Source organism: Callospermophilus lateralis, chromosome 5 (genome assembly GCF_048772815.1).
Source record: "Callospermophilus lateralis isolate mCalLat2 chromosome 5, mCalLat2.hap1, whole genome shotgun sequence".
NCBI lineage: Eukaryota > Metazoa > Chordata > Mammalia > Rodentia > Sciuridae > Callospermophilus > Callospermophilus lateralis.
In genome coordinates this window covers 3,351,445-3,372,345 of record NC_135309.1, presented here as the reverse complement: position 1 = coordinate 3,372,345, position 20,901 = coordinate 3,351,445, and the positions used below count along the sequence as shown (strand labels likewise).

At 53.8% G+C, this 20,901-nt stretch overlaps 1 protein-coding gene across 14 annotated transcripts in view; it reads left to right on the top strand.

The window, feature by feature from the left end:
• Obscn (obscurin, cytoskeletal calmodulin and titin-interacting RhoGEF) overlaps positions 1 to 20,901 on the top strand; it is a 134,144-nt gene that overhangs the window by 35,357 nt on the left and 77,886 nt on the right. For 13 of the 14 annotated variants that reach the window (XM_077109434.1, XM_077109437.1, XM_077109440.1 and 10 more), the window contains 9 exons: positions 786 to 1,061; positions 2,121 to 2,396; positions 7,689 to 7,964; positions 12,014 to 12,289; positions 13,537 to 13,812; positions 17,790 to 18,065; positions 19,255 to 19,539; positions 19,658 to 19,924; positions 20,075 to 20,344. In XM_077109434.1, coding sequence (XP_076965549.1) covers positions 786 to 1,061; positions 2,121 to 2,396; positions 7,689 to 7,964; positions 12,014 to 12,289; positions 13,537 to 13,812; positions 17,790 to 18,065; positions 19,255 to 19,539; positions 19,658 to 19,924; positions 20,075 to 20,344 — 2,478 coding nt within the window. The remainder of the gene's footprint in view (positions 1 to 785; positions 1,062 to 2,120; positions 2,397 to 7,688; positions 7,965 to 12,013; positions 12,290 to 13,536; positions 13,813 to 17,789; positions 18,066 to 19,254; positions 19,540 to 19,657; positions 19,925 to 20,074; positions 20,345 to 20,901) is intronic. The other variant, XM_077109439.1, reaches the window with a different exon arrangement.

Sequence of the window (20,901 nt, the reverse complement as noted above, 5' to 3'; positions counted from 1 at the left end):
CTGCTCTTGTGAGACCTGATCCATACCTGCAGGAGCCAGCTTTCCCCGCAAACCTCGATTCACACAAGAGGGTGAAGCCCTGAGCTCATCAGCTTCCACTGGGTCTCCTCCAAAGAGACCCATGACCTCCACACTGCACACAGGAACCAGCTTAAGGCACGGGAGTGTTGGGGAAGAGCACATCCAAGCCATGCAACACACAGAGGGAGTCTACAGCCATCCTGCGGGGGACAGAAAAGCTTGCACATGTAAAGAGAGCACCTAGATTAAAAGAAAAACCATCGACTGAAAATGCACATCAGGCTTGAACCTTGAAACAACAGAGAAGCACCACTGATGGCCAAAAACATGAGAAGGTCTCTACCCTCAGGACAGGACCCAGGAACCAGAAGTGACCCATATGTCCCCAGAGGAGCTGCCAACATGCTCAGAGCAGGCAGGAGGTGGGCCCTCCCAGGTCCTGCCCAGAGCTCATGCTCTGCACAGTTCTGGGGAGACTCTTCTTGGTTACTGAGGGACAGGTGCAGCATCAGGCCCTGCAGTCCCTCTCTGGAGGAGCCTGTGCAGGGAGCTGTCACACAGTCCCCACCTGGAACAGCTCCATGCAGCAGGCTATGTCACACACCATGGTCCTTTGTGCTGAGGGTTCTAGATTCTCTAGAACATGAGCTGGTGTGGCCTGCAGAAGGGTCTGTACTCAGCCACCTAGCCAGATGTCCTTCCCCAGGTGGCTTCCTGCCCTGGACAGAGTCTCTGACCCATGTGTCCCTCCCCTCTGTCCCCAGAGCCCAAAGTGGTGTTTGCCAAGGAGCAGCTGGCACACAGTGAGGTGAGGGCCGACGCAGGGGCCAGTGCTACTCTGAGCTGCGAGGTGGCCCAGGCCCAGACAGAGGTGACATGGTTCAAGGATGGGAAGAAGCTGAGCCAGAGCTCCCGGGTGCGCGTGGAGGCCTCTGGCTGCAGGCGGCAGCTGGTGGTGCAGCAGGCGGGCAAGGCGGACGCCGGGGAGTACAGCTGCGAGGCCGGGGGCCAGAAGGTCTCCTTCCGCCTGGACGTCACAGGTGGGTGCTGCTAGGGCTGGGTGAATGGAGGGAGGGTGGTAACTCTAGGGCACCTGTGGCAGTCTAGGCTCTGTGAGGCCTATGTCCTTCCTGACCTTGGGCCTCAGCATCTGTGGCCCAGCTCTGGGTGGAGTTGGGCATTGGGGTTGTTTGTGGCTGGGGAGCGTGTCCTGCAGGGGCAGGGGCTTCTTCTACCTGCCCGTGCCTAATTGGTGGGCCCAGAGCTCCAGAAGCCCTTGCTCGGGCCCTTTGGAATCCTGCATGTCTATCTGTCCTTCCCCCATCTCCTCCCTCTCCCCACTGTGACCTGCCCCTGAACCTGGGAAGGGGTCACACAGGGCTTAGAGCCTCTCTCTTGATGGTTCATTTGGTGCTGGACTCTCTTCCCTGCCTGATGCTGGGGTCTCTCTTGATTGGTCCATACTGCCGCTGAGCACTCTGCTGACTGGCCCATAGGAGTACTGAGCTCTATGCTGATTGGCTGGTACTTGGCTCTCTGCTGATTGGCTTGCACAAGCTCTGAGGTCTTTGTTGATTGGCCAGCACTGGCAGTCTGGTCTCCTGCATTCCTTTGGTATCTGTGGCCAACAAAGATGTGGGTTTCTGGTTTGGTGTTCAGGTGGACTTCCCTGCTATGTCTGCCTCCACCCACTTTTGTGCCCCCTGCATGGTGGGAGAACTGGGAAGCCACTGATGGGCTGGGGTCCCAGGGAGGAGAAGGGTCATGGTCTATTCCCAATGGCTGGGTGGGTGGAGGCATCAGGAGGTAGGCCTGGCTGTGGTGGCCTTGTGGGCTGTGACAGTGCAATTACCTGCAGGATCAGGGTGGATCAGGAAGTGCTTAGGGCTCTGATGAGGACGGGCTGCCCAGCCGTCTACCTACCAGCCTTGGAGTTTGCAGCTTGGGTCATGCATAGGATAGAACTTAGGCATGGCCATGCAATGTTCTGCTCATGATGGACACTCTGCTCAGCCATCCCTGGGGTGGGTTCAGGCTGTGAGACAGGGCTGAGTCTGTTCTGGAGTCCCTGACCTGTGTGTCCCTCCCCTCTGTCCCAGAGCCCAAGGCTGTGTTTGCCAAGGGGCAACTGGCACACAGTGAGGTGAAGGCCCAGGCGGGGGCGAGTGCCACTCTGAGCTGCGAGGTGGCCCAGGCCCAGACAGAGGTGACGTGGTACAAGGATGGGAAGAAGCTGAGCCAGAGCTCCCAGGTGCGCGTGGAGGCCTCTGGCTGCAGGAGGCACCTGGTGGTGCAGCAGGCGGGCAAGGTGGATGCCGGGGAGTACAGCTGCGAGGCCGGGGGCCAGAGGGTCTCCTTCCGCCTGGACGTCACAGGTGAGTTCTGAGTTTGCTGGTGTGTGAGGATGAGACTGATATAGCAGATGTTCCTGGTTGCTCCTGCCCTCAAACTCCATGTCTCCACATACCCTGTGCTCACCTGTGGTCTTCAATCCTAGTGTGAGTACTGATGGCCAATCCATGTGGATAGCTAGGCTTCTGCACCAGACTTGCCCTCCCAGGTCTAATGCTGTGTGGTGTTTCTCAGCACCTGGTAAACTATGCACTACGGGCTGTGGCTTTACCTACTGCTCGGGCTGAGATGGTCCAGAGACCTGAGGCCATTGGGATCATCACCCTTTCAGTGCTCTGGGACACTCTTCCCTCTGTCCTCATGGACCTGAAAGCTCTCTGAGCAAGTTCATGGGGGAAACATACGGACCCTAATTTTGTTGCACTATCTGTGCAACATGAAGGGCGGGGTGATGCATTTGCTGGGAAGGTGGGAGGCCAGAAAGTCTCTTTTAATGAGACCTATTTTCATTTTGTCTCAAGTTGGAGCAGTCAGTGTCTACATTCCCTCCATGGCTTGTTTTATAAATTCAGAAATGAAAAGGAATAAACCAATGAAGTCACATCTGCATGCTTCATTAAAATTGATTTTCTACACTCTTAGCTGCTGATGGGAAGAGTGTCAACGCACAGCATCCCCCTAATAAGCCGTGTGTCTGCTCCTCCTGGCTGGTTGGCAGGAAAGCTGGGAGCAGCTTCATTTCCTTTGGCGAAGGAGTCTAATGTCACAGAGAGAGGACCATGGGCACAGTGCTCCGCAGTTGCGTCTGCATTAAAGTTTTGTGGGTATATGTGGACACCAGGGAATCCCACTGAGTTCACTGGAAATGTCATGGTGTGAGGATAAGCCATTATTTTATACAAGGCAACAAGGCACCTTTTCTTAGTAATCAATTACTAGAAGATCATGTCAAAGCTACACAAGAAAAACTAGGGAGTGGAACAGTCCTCTAATCTTCTAAAGAAGTAGGATCATAGTAATAATCTTATAGAGCCTTATCTTAGCCCAGTGGCTCTGCTAACAAATCATACCAAATATTATCCCATGTTAATAGAAATTCTAGAATGCTGAAGGAGGAAGTACACTTCCTAGCTCATTTTATGTAGGTAGTACATGATCAACGCCAAAGCATACAAGGTCAGCAAGAGGCTTATATCGCCAGTGTGAAGTTCAAGCTCCTCTGCTGATGTTAGCCCAATGAGTCCAGCAATGTGTCAAGGGATTGTCTGCTCTAGGAGATGTGAAGTGCAGGAGTGTAGGCCTGGTTCACCCAGGAACATCAGGTGGTCACCAGGGCCCAGTGCTAACAGGCTTGAGGGACAGGGTATGACTCTTCCTGGGCATGCAGTGACAGTATTTGATGAGTGTGACATCAGAAGTTGTGAAGATTGTTTGACACAATTCAACATGCAGTTCTTAGCAAACGCTGGATGAGATGATTCCTCCTTAGCTTAACAAAGTGGTTGCAGGAAAAGTGAGGGCAAAGGGACACCAGTGGTGCAGACTTAAGAGTGTCACCTTCAAGACCAGGAGTGGACAAGGGAGGGGTTGCTGTCGGCATTGGAAAGGGAAGAAATGGGGCTTGGACACTCGTGCTGGGGCTCACGGAGAACAGGGTTATCAGTGCAGAATGCCGGAAATATCATTGACTATGTCCAGGAGGAGAGCAGGGGCAGTGTCCATGCTCAGGTGTTAGTGTACAGACTCTTCTTCACCCACACAAGTAAGCAAGCAGATGACGGAAGTGGAGTTTCCAAGAACTAGCGCAGAGCCAAGAGCGTGGCTTTACTGTTCCAGGTCTTCTCAGACACAGGCCCACAGATGTGGTGAAGATGCACATCACTAGACACTCGAGAGGAAGCAGAAGGGGTCTAAGTGCATGGAGGCAGTCTGTGGGAGAGCCAGAGGTTCAAAGTCACAGGCACCTGCTGTTTCTCTCCAGGTGTAGGAATATCGACAGGCCAAATGGGCAGAGCCACTCCTGGAGAGCAACTGGAGGGCACGGGCGACCAGAGTCAGGACATCCGCATGGCTGAAGGCAGGAGCAGACAAGAGGACAGGGGCAACTGAGCAGTTAGTTCAGAACAACTAGGTAGCTGGTGGGCTGGCCATACCTGTAACCCCAGGGACTCAGAGGCTGAAGCAGGAGGAGGCAGGTTCGAGGCCAGCATGAGCAACTTAGCAAAACCCTGTCTCAAAAAATATAATTTTAAAAAGCGAGTTGGGGATGTAGCTCAGTGCTAGAGTGCTTGCCTAACATGTGCAAGATCCTGGGTTCAATGCCTAACATCATACAAACACACAAATGCACACACACACACATACAAAAAAAAAAAAAAAAAAAAAGGAAAGAAAAGGGACACAGCTCTGAGTGTAACCAGGTCCCTCTCCTCCTTCATGACTCTGTTCTGGTGCTACCATGAGGTATAGAGAGGGATGTTATTTTCCAAACTAGTTCTAAGACCATTAAACTTAGAAAAAAAAAAATGGAAAATCAGATATCCAACTCAACACGAAAGGAATCCAATACAGGCTGTACCTCAGCATAGAGGTGAAGCAGGTCTTCAAGGTGGACCTCAGTGGAGGTGAGGCGGACTCTTAGCAGGTGTCCTGTGTTTCTCCATGACTTCAAGTTAATTGTACTTTTCTTAGAGAGAACGTAGGGCATTGGCTATTAAGCAAATGGATGTACTTACCTGTGGTGAAACTGAAACTGCCCCATCAGAAGACACTCTATAGGAGGAAAGGGCAAGCCCCTCAGATGGGGCCTACTCAGGACCCATGACTGTCCACAACCTAGCAGGTAATTATATGCAGAGCTGCTAAGAAGGAATTGGAAAACACAGTGCTACTGAAAGTGGGCAGGATAGTTTAGCAGGACCAGCCCAGAGCAGCCCACATCAGCCCAGAGCAGTCCAGAGCAGGACACATCAGCCCAGAGCAGCCCACAGCAGGACACAGCAGCCCAGAGAACCGCAGAGCAGGACACAGCAGCCCAAAGCACCCCACAGCAGGACACAGCAGCCCACAGCAGCCCAGAGCACTCCAGAGCAGGACACAGCAGCCCACAGCAGCCCAGAGCAGACCACAGCAGACAACAGCAGTGCACAGCAGCCCACACCAGCCCAGAGCAGCCCAGAGCAGCTCACAGCAGGACACAGCAACCCAGAGCAGCCTAGAGCAGCCCACAGCAGCCCAGAGCAACCCAGAGCAGCCCAGAGCAGCCCAGAGCAGGACACAGCAGCCCAGAGCAGCCTAGAGCAGCTCACAGAAGGACACAATAGCCAAGAGTAGCCCAGAGCAGCCCACAGTATCCCAGAGCAGCCCACAGCAGCCCACAGCAGGACACAGCATCCCAGAGCAGGACACAGCAGCCCACAGCAGCCCAGAGCAACCCAGAGCAGGACACAGCAGCCCACAGCAGCCCAGAGCATCCCACAGCAGGGCACAGCAGGACACAGTGGCTCAGAGCAGAACACAGTAGCCCAGAGCAGCCCAGAGCAGCTCAGAGCAGTCCAGAGCAGGACACAGCAGCACACAGCAGCACAGGGCAGCCCAGAGCAGCCCAGAGCAGGACACAGCAGCACACAGCAGCACAGAACTGCCCAGAGCAGCCCACGGCAGCCCAGAGCAGGACACAGCAGCCCAGAGCAGCCCAGAGCAGGACACAGAAGCCCACAGCAGGACACGGCAGGACACAGCAGCCCAGAGCAGGACACAGCAGCCCACAGCAGCCCAGAGCAGCCCACAGCAGGACAGAGCAGCACACAGTAGCCCAGAGCAGCCCAGGGCAGCCCAGACCAGCCCAAAGCAGCCCACAGCAGTCCAGAGCAGTCCAGAGCAGGACACAGCAGCACATAGCAGCCCAGAGCAGGACACAGAAGCCCACAACAGGACATGACAGGACACAGCAGCCCATAGCAGCCCAGAGCAGGACACAGCAGCCCACAGCAGCCCAGAGCAGGACACAGCAGGACACAGCAGGACACAGTAGCCCAGAGCAGCACACAGTAGCCCAGAGCAGCCCAGAGCAGCCCAAAGCAGCCCACAGCAGCCCACAGCAGCCCAGAGCAGGACACAGCAGCACACAGCAGCACAGAACTTCCCAGAGCAGCCCAGAGCAGCCCACAGCAGCCCAGAGCAGGACACAGCAGCCCAGAGCAGGACACAGCAGGACACAGCAGGACACAGCAGCCCACAGCAGCCCAGGGCAGCCCAGAGCAGCCCAGAGCAGCCCAGAGCAGCCCAGAGCAGCCCACAGCAGGACACAGCAGCCCACAGCAGCCCAGAGCAGCCCACAGCAGGACACTGCAGCCCACAGCAGCCCACAGCAGCCCACAGCAGCCCACAGCAGGACACTGCAGCCCACAGCAGCCCACAGCAGCCCACAGCATCCCACAGAAGGACACAGCAGCCCAGAGCAGGACACAGCAGCCCAGAGCAGGACACAGCAGCCCACAGCAGTCCACAGCAGGACACAGCAGCACACAGCAGTACAGAACAGTCCAGAGCAGCCCAGAGCAGGACACAGCAGCTCAGAGCAGGACACAGCATCCCACAGCAGCCCAGAGCAGCCCAGAGCAGAACACAGCAGCCCAGAGCAGGACACAGCAGCCCACAGCAGTCCACAGCAGCCCAGAGCAGGACACAGCAGCCCAGAGCAGTCTACAGTAGCCCAGAGCACCCCAGAGCAGGAAACTGCAGCCCAGAGCAGCCCAGAGCAGGACACAGCAGCCCACAGCAGCCCAGAACAGCCCAGAGCAGGACACAGCAGCAGCCCACAGCAGCCCAGAGCAGCCCAGAGCAGGACACAGCAGCCCACAGCAGCCCAGAGCAGGACACAGCAGCCCAGAGCAGCGCACAGCAATGCAGCAGACATCGGCAGCGTCTACCTCATGGGGCTAAGGAGAGTGGGTGGGAGCCAGAGCAGTGCAGACACACCCAGAGCGGTATCGGGCTGGCCCTTCCAGACCCTCCCCAGAGCTCATGCCCTGCACATTCCTGGGGAGACTCTTCCTGGTCTCTAAGGGGTGGGTGCTGTGTCCTCAGGGAGGAGTCTGAGCTGTCACAGTGTTCCCACCTGGTACAGCCCCAAGCAACAGGTACAGGCTGTGTCACACACTGTGGTCCCTTGTACTGAGGAGGCTGGACTTCTCCAGGGCACGAGTTGGTGCGGCCTGTAGAAGGGTCTGTCCTCAGCTGTCCAGCCAGTTGTCCTTCCCCAGGTGGCTTCCTGGACAATCTCTGACCTGTGCGTCCCTCCCCTCTGTCCCCAGAGCCCAAGGCTGTGTTTGCCAAGGGGCAGCCAGCACACACTGAGGTGAAGGCCCAGGCGGGGGCCAGTGCCACCCTGAGCTGTGAGGTAGCCCAGGCCCAGACAGAGGTGATGTGGTACAAGGATGGGAAGAAGCTGAGCCAGAGCTCCCAGGTGCGCGTGGAGGCCTCTGGCTGCAGGCGGCAGCTGGTGGTGCAGAAGGCGGGCAAGGCGGACGCTGGGGAGTACAGCTGCGAGGCCGGGGGCCAGAGAGTCTCCTTCCGCCTGGACGTCACAGGTGAGTTCCTATGGGACACTAAGTTGGCTTGTTTGGAGGTGATGACTGGCTGTACCCATGGCTGACCCAGTGGTCTTTCCACTTGACTTCCCCCAACTGTTTACCCCCTCTTCCCCACTCCATGGTCAAGCCTAAGGCTGAGCCGGGGGTACTGGAAGGGAAGACAGGAAGGACGAGGGCCCTCTGTGCCTCAGAGGCTTGGTCATGCCTGGCACCTGCTCAGAACTGTCCTGATATCCCTCTGGGTCCAGTACTGCGTCTCTACCAGGCTTTGAGTTCTGAGGTAGACCGACGTCACTCTCCCAGTTGTGAGGGTTGTGACTGAGCTTGAGCTGGAGGTTCTGGCAGCTCCAGAGGCCCACATCCAGCTTTTGATTTCAGTGTCTTTGACCCTGATGAGGGGAAACCCAAGCTCCGGTCATACTAGGAGTTATCTCAGGGTTGACCCACAGGTTATCGCACCTATGTGTCTGACCTGCTTCCCTCCTGGCATGTGGATTCAACGTTCTCTGTGTGCCCACCGTGGCATCGTGCAGGTCCACAGTCTGTGGCAACGCCTGTGCTGCATATGCCAGGAGCAGTGATTGGTCGACACGCTCCTTAGGCAAACCTCTGAGGTTTGGAGTCTTCTTTTTAGAGCAAATTTTGTTTTTCTCTTTCTTTGATTAGAGCACCGTGCATCAATGTGCCTCTTAAGAGTTTAATTTGTGGAACGAGTGTGAAGCTTATGGCACACCTGTGGGTTTTGTTGGAGCTGTGTCACTCCCACAGCAACCTGGCTGGCCAGGCAGAGAGTTCTGAGCATTTCTCTGGCGATTCCTGTGTCTAGCTTCACTGCTGACCCCTGAGCTCTGGGAACTGGTGTAGTGCCCTGTGTCAGGGTGCACCTGGGGGGAGGTGCCCCGAGCTGCCGTGTGATGGCTTGGTCCTGTGCCCCGTATGAGCAGTTGTTGCCATGGGAACCAAACACAGGCTCACTGTGTGTGTTCTTGTCAAGGTATTTGTGACATTTTATGATTTCATGCAAGGAAATTTGAAAAAAATTGACAAATTAGCCAATTCCTGGAAAACTACATCAGAACTTACACAAGAAAAAGTAGAGAACTCAAACAATCCTATAGTTTTTTAAAGCAATGGAGTCTAATTTATAAAGTCTCTCATAAGAGCTAAATTCATTTATCATGGGTAAATTATTCCATACATTTTTGAAATAAACTACTCTGTTCATGATCATCCTTCTAGAGAATAGAAAGAGGATATGTGCCCCCTGACTTATTTTATATAGATGGTATAATACTGACATCAAAATCTGGTGAAGAGTACATTCAACTTTGCAATCACAGGCTCATCTCAGATGGATACCAGGGCCAAAATCCTGTGCAGAACACTGGCAAACTGCATGGGGCCCATACTGAGAGCACAGTACACACTGGGTGAAGATTGGAATCCAGGACACAAGGTTGTTTATTGATCAGAACATCAACAAATCAGTATGATTAGGGCTTGAAGAGACCATGAGAGAAAAGGCATGAGTCTCCTTCAGAAGATAGAGTGCCGGGTTTCAGTTCATGACTAAAAGGCTCAGGGGTCACTCCAGGGAAACTGGGCTGACTGTACTGAGCAAAATAACCACACAAGAGACACAAATACCTTTTTCATTGAGGTCGCTGTGACGGCTCCTCTGACCTTAAGGCTCTGCAGGAAGAGAGAGAGAGAGAGAGAGAGAGAGAGAGAGAGAGAGAGCGCTCGCGCACACGCTGACCCCTTTTATTAAGGAGAAGCTATTCAAATGAGGCAAAGGGTCAGGTTTCAGGAGTCTGAGTCTATCTTCCTGATGTCCACTGTCAGCAGGTTGACTGACACCTGGATAGGCCACAGCCAAGGGCACAGTAAAAGAAGGGGACACACATAAGGCACTTCCATGGAAGATTCTATCCTAAACAGGGCAAGGGGTTATATTACAAAGGAACAGATGAGCATAGCTCCACCCATGGGGCTGTAGCAAGACACACTCATGCACGAGACACCGACCCTCGGACCCAAGAAGGGTGGGGAAAGCTCTGCCACATTTCTTCGACTGAGCGCCTCAGCACCCAGCTGGGGAGTATGACTCAAGTCAAGTGCAAGGTTGATCTCCCACAATAGAGAATGGAGTGCTCGATAATGTTACAGAAAATGTGGCACTGGAGAGAGACAAGCTATGCTTGGAGATGTAAAGAGCAAGATTCTTTCAGCTCCTGTGCGGGCTCGACAGAGTCTTCTCCGAAGGCTGAGCTCTCCCCTTTGTTCTCAGCATCTTAATACAATACAGACTCCTGAGTTTCAAGACTTAGCTCATGCAAGTGGCCTTGCTCCCTCCTCTATCTCCAGGCAGCTGCCACAGCTGCTGAGCAAGCTTGATTACAGAAGCAGAGATTTGCAGACTGCAGCTGTTTACACAGAGAGACCCCTCAGGAAGGAGTTGCTGCTGCAGTAGAAGTTTGACTTCTCACCTGAGAGACATAGTTTAGCTTCCTTTTGTGTTTAGACCTTCTTAGACTGGGGTATGGCTCCATGGTGGAGCATTTGCCTGCGTGTGGGAGGCCTATGAGGTCCCAGCACTGCAGCAAACCCCTGCCCTGGTAAGAAGAGGAGCTTCCTAAGCCCTCTGTGGAGGGTACCATAGCAGCAATCGCCACCCTTTAGCATAACTCTGAGCACTTCTCTTTTAAGGACAACAGGGCCACATGACAGTGTGTCCAGCCTCAGGCAGATACTGAGGAGGAATATCAAACAGAGACTCACAGCTTGGGTAAAGTGAGCGTAGATTCCACAGAGGCGGTGGTCAACATTTCTGTCTGTAGATGGGCTGCAGAGAGTCAGAAAGTAACAGAACTACCATAGCATCCCCAGTACCGTGGTTGTAACTGCATGCAGAAGAAGCATATTTAAGACCTCAGAGGACAAATTAGTAAGTATGTTAGGGAGATACAGAGGTGACATGAGTCAGTGTTGAGAAACGTGTAGAAGACAGAGAGACATCTGCTCCTGATGATCCACAGAGTTCTTTTTCAGGGAGTGTGAAGATTGTCAAGCTGAGTCCAAAGGCCAGGTGGAGACACAGTACCATGAGCAAAGAGAGAACATTCAATCTGTCTAAACCCAGATGTACTCTTCAGCCATAGTACAGAAGACAGCTGGGCACCACAAGGGCATAGAGATAGGGCCAGGAGAACAGCACATGGAGCCCAGAGACCTGAGCATCCTCAGAGCACCTTTTACCATGGCAAGGGTGTGGGGCACAGAAAGAGGATGGCTGCCAGGTGAGTGGTGTGGAGACCTCAGCCACAGGTCTCCATGGAAGAGAATGGAAGTGACGTCTCCCTCTCTCCACACACAGTCATCAATTGGGTGCGTCAGACTCCCACCTGGAGTAGAACCAGCTCTTAGCAGGTGGTGTAGATCGTGTATGACCCCAGGGTTACAGGTTCCTACACAGGACATGATGGCGCTGCCCACAGAGGCAGATCGAAATATGTCTCCTAGTATTGAAATATGTAACGAGCCCCAGAACAAACATGAAGGAGAGCTCACGCTACTGACTACTGAGTACAAGTCTCAGCAGAGAGACCAAGCACCATTGGCTAGAAAAGAAAAAGCCTCAGCCACATGGGCCTCAGGATAAGGCACAGGAGTGGCCGAACATCACCAGAGGAGAAGCTGTCAGGCTCATAGCAGGCAGGAGCTGGGTGACCCAGCAGAGCTCATGCCCTGCACAGTCCTGGGGGGACTCTTCCTGGTCACTGACGGGCAGGTGCATAATCCCCAGGGAGGAGCCTGTGCAGGGAGCTGTCACAGTGTTCCTACCTGCAACAGCCCCATGCAGCAGGGGCAGGCTATGTCACACACTGTGGTCCCTTGTGCTGAGGGTGCCGCGCTTCTACAGGGCACGAGCTAGTGTGGCCTGCAGAAGGGTCTGTCCTCAGCTGTCTAGCCAGATGGCTTTCCTCAGGTGGCTTCCTGCCCTGGACAGAGTCCCTGACCTGTGTGTCCCTCCCCTCTGTCCCCAGAGCCCAAGGTGGTGTTTGCTAAAGAGCAGCTGGCACACAGCGAGGTGAAGGCCAAGGCCGGGGCGAGTGCCACTCTGAGCTGCGAGGTGGCCCAGGCCCAGACAGAAGTGACATGGTACAAGGACGGGAAGAAGCTGAGCCAGAGCTCCCGGGTGCACGTGGAGGCCTCTGGTTGTAGGCGGCAGCTGGTGGTGCAGCAGGCGGGCAAGGCAGACGCCGGGGAATACAGTTGCGAGGCCGAGGGCCAGAGGGTCTCCTTCCGCCTGGACGTCACAGGTGGGTGCTGCTGGGGCTGGATGAATGGAGGGAGGGTGGTAACTCTAGGGCACCTGTGGCAGCCTAGGCTCTGTGAGGCCTATGTCCTTCCTGACCTTAGACCTCAGCATCTGTGGCCCAGCTCTGGATGGAGTTGGGCACTGGGAGTTGTTTGTAGCTAGGGAGCGTGTCCTGCAGGGGCAGGGGCTCCCTCTACCTACCTGTGCCTACTTGCTGGGCCCAGAGCTCCAGAAGCCCTTGCTTGGGCCCTTTGGAATCCTGCATTTCTATCTCTTCTTGCTTCCTCATCTCCTCCCCTCCCCACTGTGATCTGTCTCTCAGCCTGGGAAAGTGCCACCTATAGCTGGGAACCTTGCTCCTGATAGCCAGACTGGTGCTGGGCTCTCTCTGGATAGGTCCAGGATGACAGCTGTCTGCTGATTGGCCCACAGCGGCACATAGCTCCCTACAGATTTTTTCCACACTGGCATTGAGCTCTCTGCTGATTTGCTGGCAGTTGGCTGTCTGCTGATTGGTTCACACTGGCACTTGGCTTTCTGCTGATTGGCCCACAGTGGCACTTGGCTGTCTGCTGATTGGCTGGCACTGAGCTCTCTGCTAATTTGCCCCATCTGGTACTGAGCTGTCTGCTAACTGGCCCACACTGTTACTGAGCTCTACGCTGATTGGCTGGCACTTGGCTCTCTGCTGATTGGCTTGTACAGGCTCTGAGGTCTCTGCTGATTGGCTAGCACTGGCAGTTTGGTCTCCTGCATTCCTTTGGTAGCTGTGGCCAACAAAGATGTGGGTTTCTGGTTTGGTGCTCAGGTGGACTTCCCTGCTGTGTCTGCCTCCCCCTGCTTTTGTGCCCCCTGCATGGTGGGAGAGCTGGGAAGTCACTGATGGGCTGGGGTCCCAGGGAGGAAGAGGGTCATGGTCTATTCCCAATGGCTGGGAGGGTGTTGGCATCAGGAGGTAGGCCTGGCTGTGGTGACCTTGTGGGTTGTGACAGTGCAGTTACCTGCAGGATCAGAGTGGATCAGGAAGTGCTTAGGGCTCTGATGAGGACAGGCTGCCCAGCCGTCCACCCACCAGCCTTGGAGTTTGCAGCTTGGGTCATGCGTAGGATAGAACTTAGGCTGGGCATGCAATGTTCTGCTCATGATGGACACTCTGTTCGGCCATCCCTGGGGTGGGTTCAGGCTATGAGACAGGGCTGGGTCTGTTCTGGAGTCCCTGACCTATGTGTCCTTCCCCTCTCTACCCAGAGCCCAAGGTAGTGTTTGCCAAGGAGCAGCCAGCATGCAGCGAGGTGAAGGCCGAGGCAGGGGCCTGCGCCACTCTGAGCTGCGAGGTGGCCCAGTCCCAGACAGAGGTGACATGGTACAAGGATGGGAAGAAGCTGAGCCAGAGCTCCCAGGTGCACATGGAGGCCTCTGGCTGTAGGCGGCAGCTGGTGGTGCAGCAGGCGGGCAAGGCGGACGCTGGGGAGTACAGCTGTGAGGCCGAGGGCCAGAGGGTCTCCTTCCATCTGGACATCACAGGTGAGTTCTTGCGGTTCTACCATCACTGTGTTTGGAGATGAAGGGGAGCCTTGCCAGTGCCCACAGTGACCTGGTGTATTTTCCATCCATGTCCATGTCTGTACGTCTCCTGAACTCACACCTATGGCTAGGCCACTGGGTGTGAGAGGAAGTGTGTGAGTAGGCCACGGCTGTGTGCTGCACTTGGCATGTCCACCTGTGATGTCCATCTCATATTCCCAGAACCTGTCCTGACCCAGCAGTGTTAGTCTTTCCTGGACTCTACTCTTCCCTGGTGCTCAGGGCTGAGCCGACAAGGGTCCCTCTCTAGAGTATACCACAGTTCCTCCAGGACTCACCCAGCCCCCCCACACACACACTCTTCCTGCCAAGAGATATTTGAGTTTGTTGAACCAACCTGAGAAATCCCAGACACTCAGCCAGATCAGGATTTGACCAACGCTGACATGGGCTATGGAGGGTCAGTTGTGTAGGTATTCTGGAACATTCTTCCCTTCTTTCCAAGGACTCGGACATACTGTCTACCCCTCTGTGGACATGTGCTGTGCTACTCACAGGAGAGGTTGGAATCCTGTTTTTAAAGCAATTCGTGTTTTGTGTTATTTTATCTCTCTCTCTCTCTCTTTTTTTTTTTTTGTGGTGCTGGGGCACCCAGAGCCTTGCCTTGATAGACAAGTGCTCTACTTTGAGCTACATCCTCAGCCCTAGTTCCAATATTCTGGACCAGAATTCCCCTTGGTGTTCTACTTAGCGACTTAGAGGTAGAACGTAGTTCTAAAAAAAATGTAGTTCATCAATATAGTGCTTTGGTACAGTTGGTGAGGCTGGGTTACTATGTGGCCAGGCTGGTCCCTTTCCCTGGGGACTCTGTGTCTGCTTCCCTGCTGATTCATGGAGACTGCTTGTTAGGAGAGTTGAGCTTCCTGTCAGTGTGGGCATGGTCCACAGGGATACCACATAGCATCTGCAACCTGCAACCCCAGATGCTCCCAAGGCAGAGGCTTTGTGCTGACATGACACCACTAGTCATGGGCTCCATATTGCACAGCTTCACTTCATATACAAAATTATTATAAACACTGTATAATCACCTTCAGGTTCAGTGTTTAAGGTCTTCATGAAACATAAATGAATTTTGTGGTTAGCATTGGGTCTCATCCCCAAGAAAGTTCAACATTTGTCTGCAAAGATCTTTTTTTCAATCTGTAATCCAAAGCACTTTTGGCCCAGGCATTTTGGAAAAGGGATTCTCAACCCATGTTTGGTCTACATACCAAACTCTGTAATATCTGTTTTTGATACATTATTTTAATAAAAAATATACATTATTTTATGCAACCAGATTTGAAAAGTTTTGATAAATTATCCAGTTTCTTAAAGACTAAATAAAAACTGACCCAAGAAGAAATAGAATCTTACATAGTTCTCAGGGCTGTTAACAGTGGAGCCAGGAGGAAAGTGACTTTTCAAGGGGCAGTAGAAGCCAAGTGGCTCCAGTGGAGAAGTCCCCACATATTCTGGAAGTGAACTCTCCTGTATCCAGGGAGGTTCCTTTAGAGAATAGAAAGGGGTGAACTTTTAAGTCTCACTTACAGAAGTAGTAACATTGGTACTAACACCAAACCAAAAAAATAGGAGGAATTCATATTTTAGGTCAATCTGTTGTCAGTATCAACTGAACAAAGATTTAGCAGGCTGAATTCAGTAATATATTAAGAGAATCAGAATGCTAATGGAATTCTTCATCCAGGGATACATGTCTGCTTAACATTACAAATATCAGGAAATCAACATGAAGCATTATCATATCTGATTGAAAAAAATGTAGTTCATCAATATAAGTGCAGAATAAAGTATTTGATAAAAATTTGACACTGTAAATTCAGAAGAAATGTTTGACAAAATGTATCCTCAATCATGCTATAAAATTTGTTTGTCTTAAGATTTGTAAGGCAGTGTAAAAAGATGTAAGTAGAAGGTTCTTTTTCAATTCAGTAAATAGTTTTGTACAAAATTCACAAAGGGAAACCCTGAGAGTGTCTCTGAGAGCAGGAGCCTTCCAAGGCAGCAGCTGTCACAGGTGAAGCCACAGTGCACAGCACGGTTAGGGAGGAGAGGAAATGAGAGGCGTGAAATCAGGGAGAAGTGGAGGTTACAGATGGTATGATTTGTCCAAAAGCTAAACCACTGGTTCAGTAAGATCTGAGACATTGCAAGTGCCATATATAAAAACAATATAAAGTAAGTGTGTCACAGCACACTAGCAATAAGTGATTTGAAAACGACCCCATGAAAGATCTGAAAGAGCTTCAAAAGTTCTGTTAGTAATTTCAAGCCTGATAAAAGATATCAGAGACCCTGTGTGCTTTTTTGAGAGATGACAAAGATATACATAAATGGACAGAAATATGTGGAAGGATCAGGGATGCTCAGTCCCAGTTAACATCTAAGCAAGTGTGTTTTGGGATGGGGTGCAGAGGTGAGCTCACACACAGACTTGTGCAGAGGTGGAGTCCCAGTACCCAGTCTGCATTACCTTTTCCCACTCTGCACATGTGTGAAGAAAGGATGGCTCTTCTGTAACACAGGGTCGTGTGAGCATGGGAGGGTTCCTGTCTCACAACCTGAGAACAAAGTATGCACACGATGCTGGGTGAGAGCTCGGTAGCAGGTTTATTAGAAGCAAGGCCAGCTCCCATAGCATGGGAGGGCCCCCAAGGGCACTGTGGGACCCTCTGTCCAGGAGTCTTCTGTCCAGGAGTCTTTATACTGCTTTGATGAGGAATTAACCTTTGACTGGAGAGTTCACTTGACTGTTGTCTTCCTATGACTCAATTCAGAGTGTGCAATTTTAACTTCTTATTCCCACAGTGGGATGGTGTAATGTGTTTGTTAACTTGAATGTGTCTTGTTCTCATTCTTTAAAACAGAAGAATTGCCTAGGTTCAAAGCAGCTCCTTGGCATTGACCAATGTTGAGGTCATCAAGGAGCCTGGGGGAACAGCAGGAAATGTGGGCTCCAGGCGCGAGTAGAGTCTTCCAGTCAGGAGCCAAAACAAAATAGAACCCAAGCCATCAGCTCTAGCCTAGGGTTTGAATCTGGGGTGGTGGGACCCCATTCTCTGAGGTCCAGATTTCTATTTGCCTATGTGTCTCCTGCCTTACTTTGACAAATGGAGCTTTGAACATTTAACCACTTGAAAGAATTAGACCAGTAATTCACAGCTTATAGGGATAAGTTCAAGATGGGTTGGAGAATTCAGCGCAAAAGTCAAACCATAAACATCTGAGATGATGGTGTGTACTTTGTAAGGACCTGAGGAAGGAAAGCTTTCCTGCATAGAACCCAAATGCATTCACAACAAGAGCGAGGTCAACATATTTGATCACATTAGAACTAAATGCACTGACTCATCAGAAGACTCTAGGCACTGTGGAAAGATGGGAAGACGTTCACATCATAGCAGTGGTCAGATCTCAGGCATTCATTATACAAAGAAGCTGAAATTGAAGGGAAGAGGACAGTGCTACTGGGCATGGAGTGGAAACTGTGGACTGACACCCAGGATGAGTACACACTGGTGGCTAACAGGAGTGGCCCAGGCTTCAGAGGAGCTGCCAACATGCTCAGATCAGGAGGAGCTGGGCTCTGCCAGGGCCTTGCCCAGAGCTCATGCCCTGCATGGTCCTGGGGAGACTCTTCCTGGTTATTGACAGGGGGGTGCAGTGTCCCCAGGGAGGAGCCTATGCAGGAACCTGTCAGAGAGTCCCCACCTGGAACAGCCCCATGCAGCAGGGGAGGGGGCTGTGTCACTCACTGTGGTCCCTTGTGCTGAGGGTGATAGGGCTTCTCCAGGGCATGAGCTAGTGTGGCCTGCAGAGGATCTGTCCTTAGTTGTCCAGCCAGATGTCTTTCTCCAGGTGGCTTCCTGCCCTGGACAGAGTCCCTGACCTGTGTCCCTCCCTTGTGTACCCAGAGCCCAAGGTGGTGTTTGCCAAAGAACAGCTGGCACGCAGCGAGGTGAAAACCGAGGCGGGGGCTAGTGCCACTCTGAGCTGCGAGGTGGCCCAGGCCCAGACAGAGGTGACATGGTACAAGGATGGGAAGAAGCTGAGCCAGAGCTCCCAGGTGCACATGGAGGCCTCTGGCTGCAGGCGGCAGCTGGTGGTGCAGCAGGTGGGCAAGGCGGATGCTGGGGAGTACAGCTGCGAGGCCGGGGGCCAGAAGGTCTACTTCCGCCTGGATGTCACAGGTAGGTGATGTCCTGCCAGGGCTGGTCAGGACGGATGCTTGCCTGACCAACTGGGGCAATCAAGATTTACCTACAGGGCTCTCTGGCCTTGTGCATGTTGGAGCCCTTGAGGGACCCCTTCCTGGAGCTTCCAGGTGCTGGAAAGTCCTTGGGTCAGAGCACCTAGCCATTTCTGCACATTTCTGGGTCTCCTGCCCAGGTTCCTGTACCTGTCCACCACAACCCTATCATAATTCCTGTGATTGAGGCTGGGGCACAGGAGGTGCAGGAAGCTGTTAGGGCCCAGAGTTGGTGGAAAGAGCTCCTCCCCCGCTGGAGTCTCCATCCATGCTAAGGCCCCCTGCATGCTGGGATTCCAGCCTAGCTGTCAGAAGTCTTGGCCCCAATGTCCTCTGCAGATCCTGGCTCTTGTCTTGATCCTGGGGGTCCTGACAGTCCAGCTCTTCTGAGGTGGGCACTGTGGGATGGCACCCTGCCCGCTGCACCTCAGTCTCATTCGCAGCCCCCTTCCCTTTCCTCCATAGCCCCACCCACCCATATGGTCCTCTCTGCACTCTGTGGGCTTGGCATCTATTGAGCACACAGTACCTCTGTCAGAAAGGCTGGCAGGAGTGTCCCTGCAGGCTGACACCCTCCCAAAGACTGCCAGCAGTGTTGATGCAGAGCATCCCACACTAGACTTCTCACTGTGGCAGTCTCTGACCTTGACTGTGCTCCTGACCACTCGCCCACCAGCCACCAACTCTGCAGCCAGTGCTCTATCCAAGTGCTCCAAGGGCAGGATGTGAGGGCCTTCTTGGCCTCCCTTGCCTCCACTGGCCCTCTCACTTCTGGGGCTCTCTCTGTGTCTCCCAGTGCCTACCTGTCAGTCTCTGCTTTTGGGGTTCTGACACCCACACAGTTTCTTTGGGCTGCCTTTGAGGATGCCACCCTCCCTGTAGGTGGGGGAGGCCTGATCTGGACTGCTAGCTGCCCTTTCTCCCTGTGGTATCTGTGGGTAGATTTCTCTCTGAAGGGCAGGACCTTGGGTACAGAGCTGGTGGCCCCCAACCTGGTAGCAACTTCTTCTGGCCATCCTGTATGACCCTGGGGACCCTAAATGGTGGCCCTTAGGTGCTGGCCCAACAGAGGCAGTGGTTAGGGCTAGTGTGGAGAGTCCTACACCCTCATGTCAACTGACCTCCCCCAGAGACAGCACCTGAGTCCCAAGCCCTGGAGAGATCTGGCCGCAGGGAGCCTCTGGTGATCAGGGAACATGAGGACATCATCCTGACAGCCACGCTGGCCACACCCTCTGTGGCGGCAGTGACTTGGCTCAAGGATGGTGTGGAGATTCGGCGCAGCAAGCGGCACCAGGCCACCAGCCTGGGGGACAGGCACACCCTGACAGTCAGAGGAGCCCAGGTGCTTGACAGTGCAGTCTACAGTTGCCGGGTAGGCATGGAGAGTCAGGACTTCCCAGTGCAGGTGGAAGGTGAGCTCCTTCAGGACCACTGGGCCTGCTGCACCCACCTGGTGCAGCCACCCATAGCAGAGCCCCGTGGAGCTCGGGGTACACAAGGTAGCTGACGGACATCCCCTTGTGCTTGCAGAGGTGGTTGCCAAGTTCTCTAGGCCTCTGGAGTCCATCACAGGGGATCTGGGTGGCACGGTGACCCTGGCCTGTGAGCTGAGCCCACCACAGGCGGAGGTGGTGTGGTACTGTGGGAGCACGCAGCTGCGGGCGGGCAAGCGCTTCCAGATGGCCGCCGAGGGCACCCTCCGCTTGCTCACGGTGTCAGGCCTGCGTGAGGAAGACGCAGGAGAGTATGTGTGTGAGAGCCGTGATGACCGCACCAGCGCCCAGCTCAGTGTCCGTGGTATGCTAGGTGGGGTGGGGGGTGTAAGCTGGGGATGGTAAGGGGATGGGGCAGTGGGCCACCTTCCAGCAACTTCCCTGAGAAGGTGTGCAAGGGGTGGAGATCTTCACAGAGATACTCCTACCTCCTCAAGCAGACCTTCCCCTGCAGTGCCCCGCGTGGTCAAGTTCACATCTGGGCTGAGCGCAGTGGTTGCAGAGGAGGGCTGCGAGGCCACCTTCCAGTGTGTGGTGTCCCCCAGCGATGCAGTGGTCACCTGGCACCGGGACGGCATCCAGCTGCAGCCCAGTGAGAAGTTCCTCATATCGCAGAGTGGTGCCAGCCGCAGCCTGACCATCTCTAGTGTGGCAATGGAGGATGCAGGCCAGGTCACAGTGGAGTCTGAGGGCGCCGCCTCTTCAGCTGCCCTCCGGGTCAGAGGTGAGCTTGGGAAAGGGACCTGTGGGGCAAGCAGCTCCCTGCCACAGACTCCGTTGCAGGCTGGTTCCAAGGAGCTGTATTGTTCCTGCAGCCAGCTAGTCTGGCTGACCTCAGGGGACACAGAACCTGTCCACCAGGAGACAGAGGTGACTTGGGTAACATGAGGAGCTGGGCGCCTTCTCCCTAGAAGGAAAGATACCATCCTGCAGATGCATCTGGTGGGGAAGGGCCAACCGAGGTTGAGGCACTCAAGGGAGACTTCCTGGAGGAGTCGGGGCCCAGCTGATCTGGTTATGGGAAGGTGAAGGGAGTGAGGCTGGCAGCTGGTAGAGGCAGAGGCAGGAGATGGGGAAAGCTTTGAGAGCCAGAACTTCACCTGAAATAAAGTGGGAGCCATGGCAGGTTCCTAAGTGGGGGAGTGATGGGGACAAATGCACTGGGGCACTCACAGAGCAGCCTGGGGTGGGGAAGCCCCCTGGAGTCTGCTTTTCATTCCTTTACACAAGCACATGTTCTTGGTTGTAGTAAAGTGCAGGGATTCTAGTGGCTCTCATGGG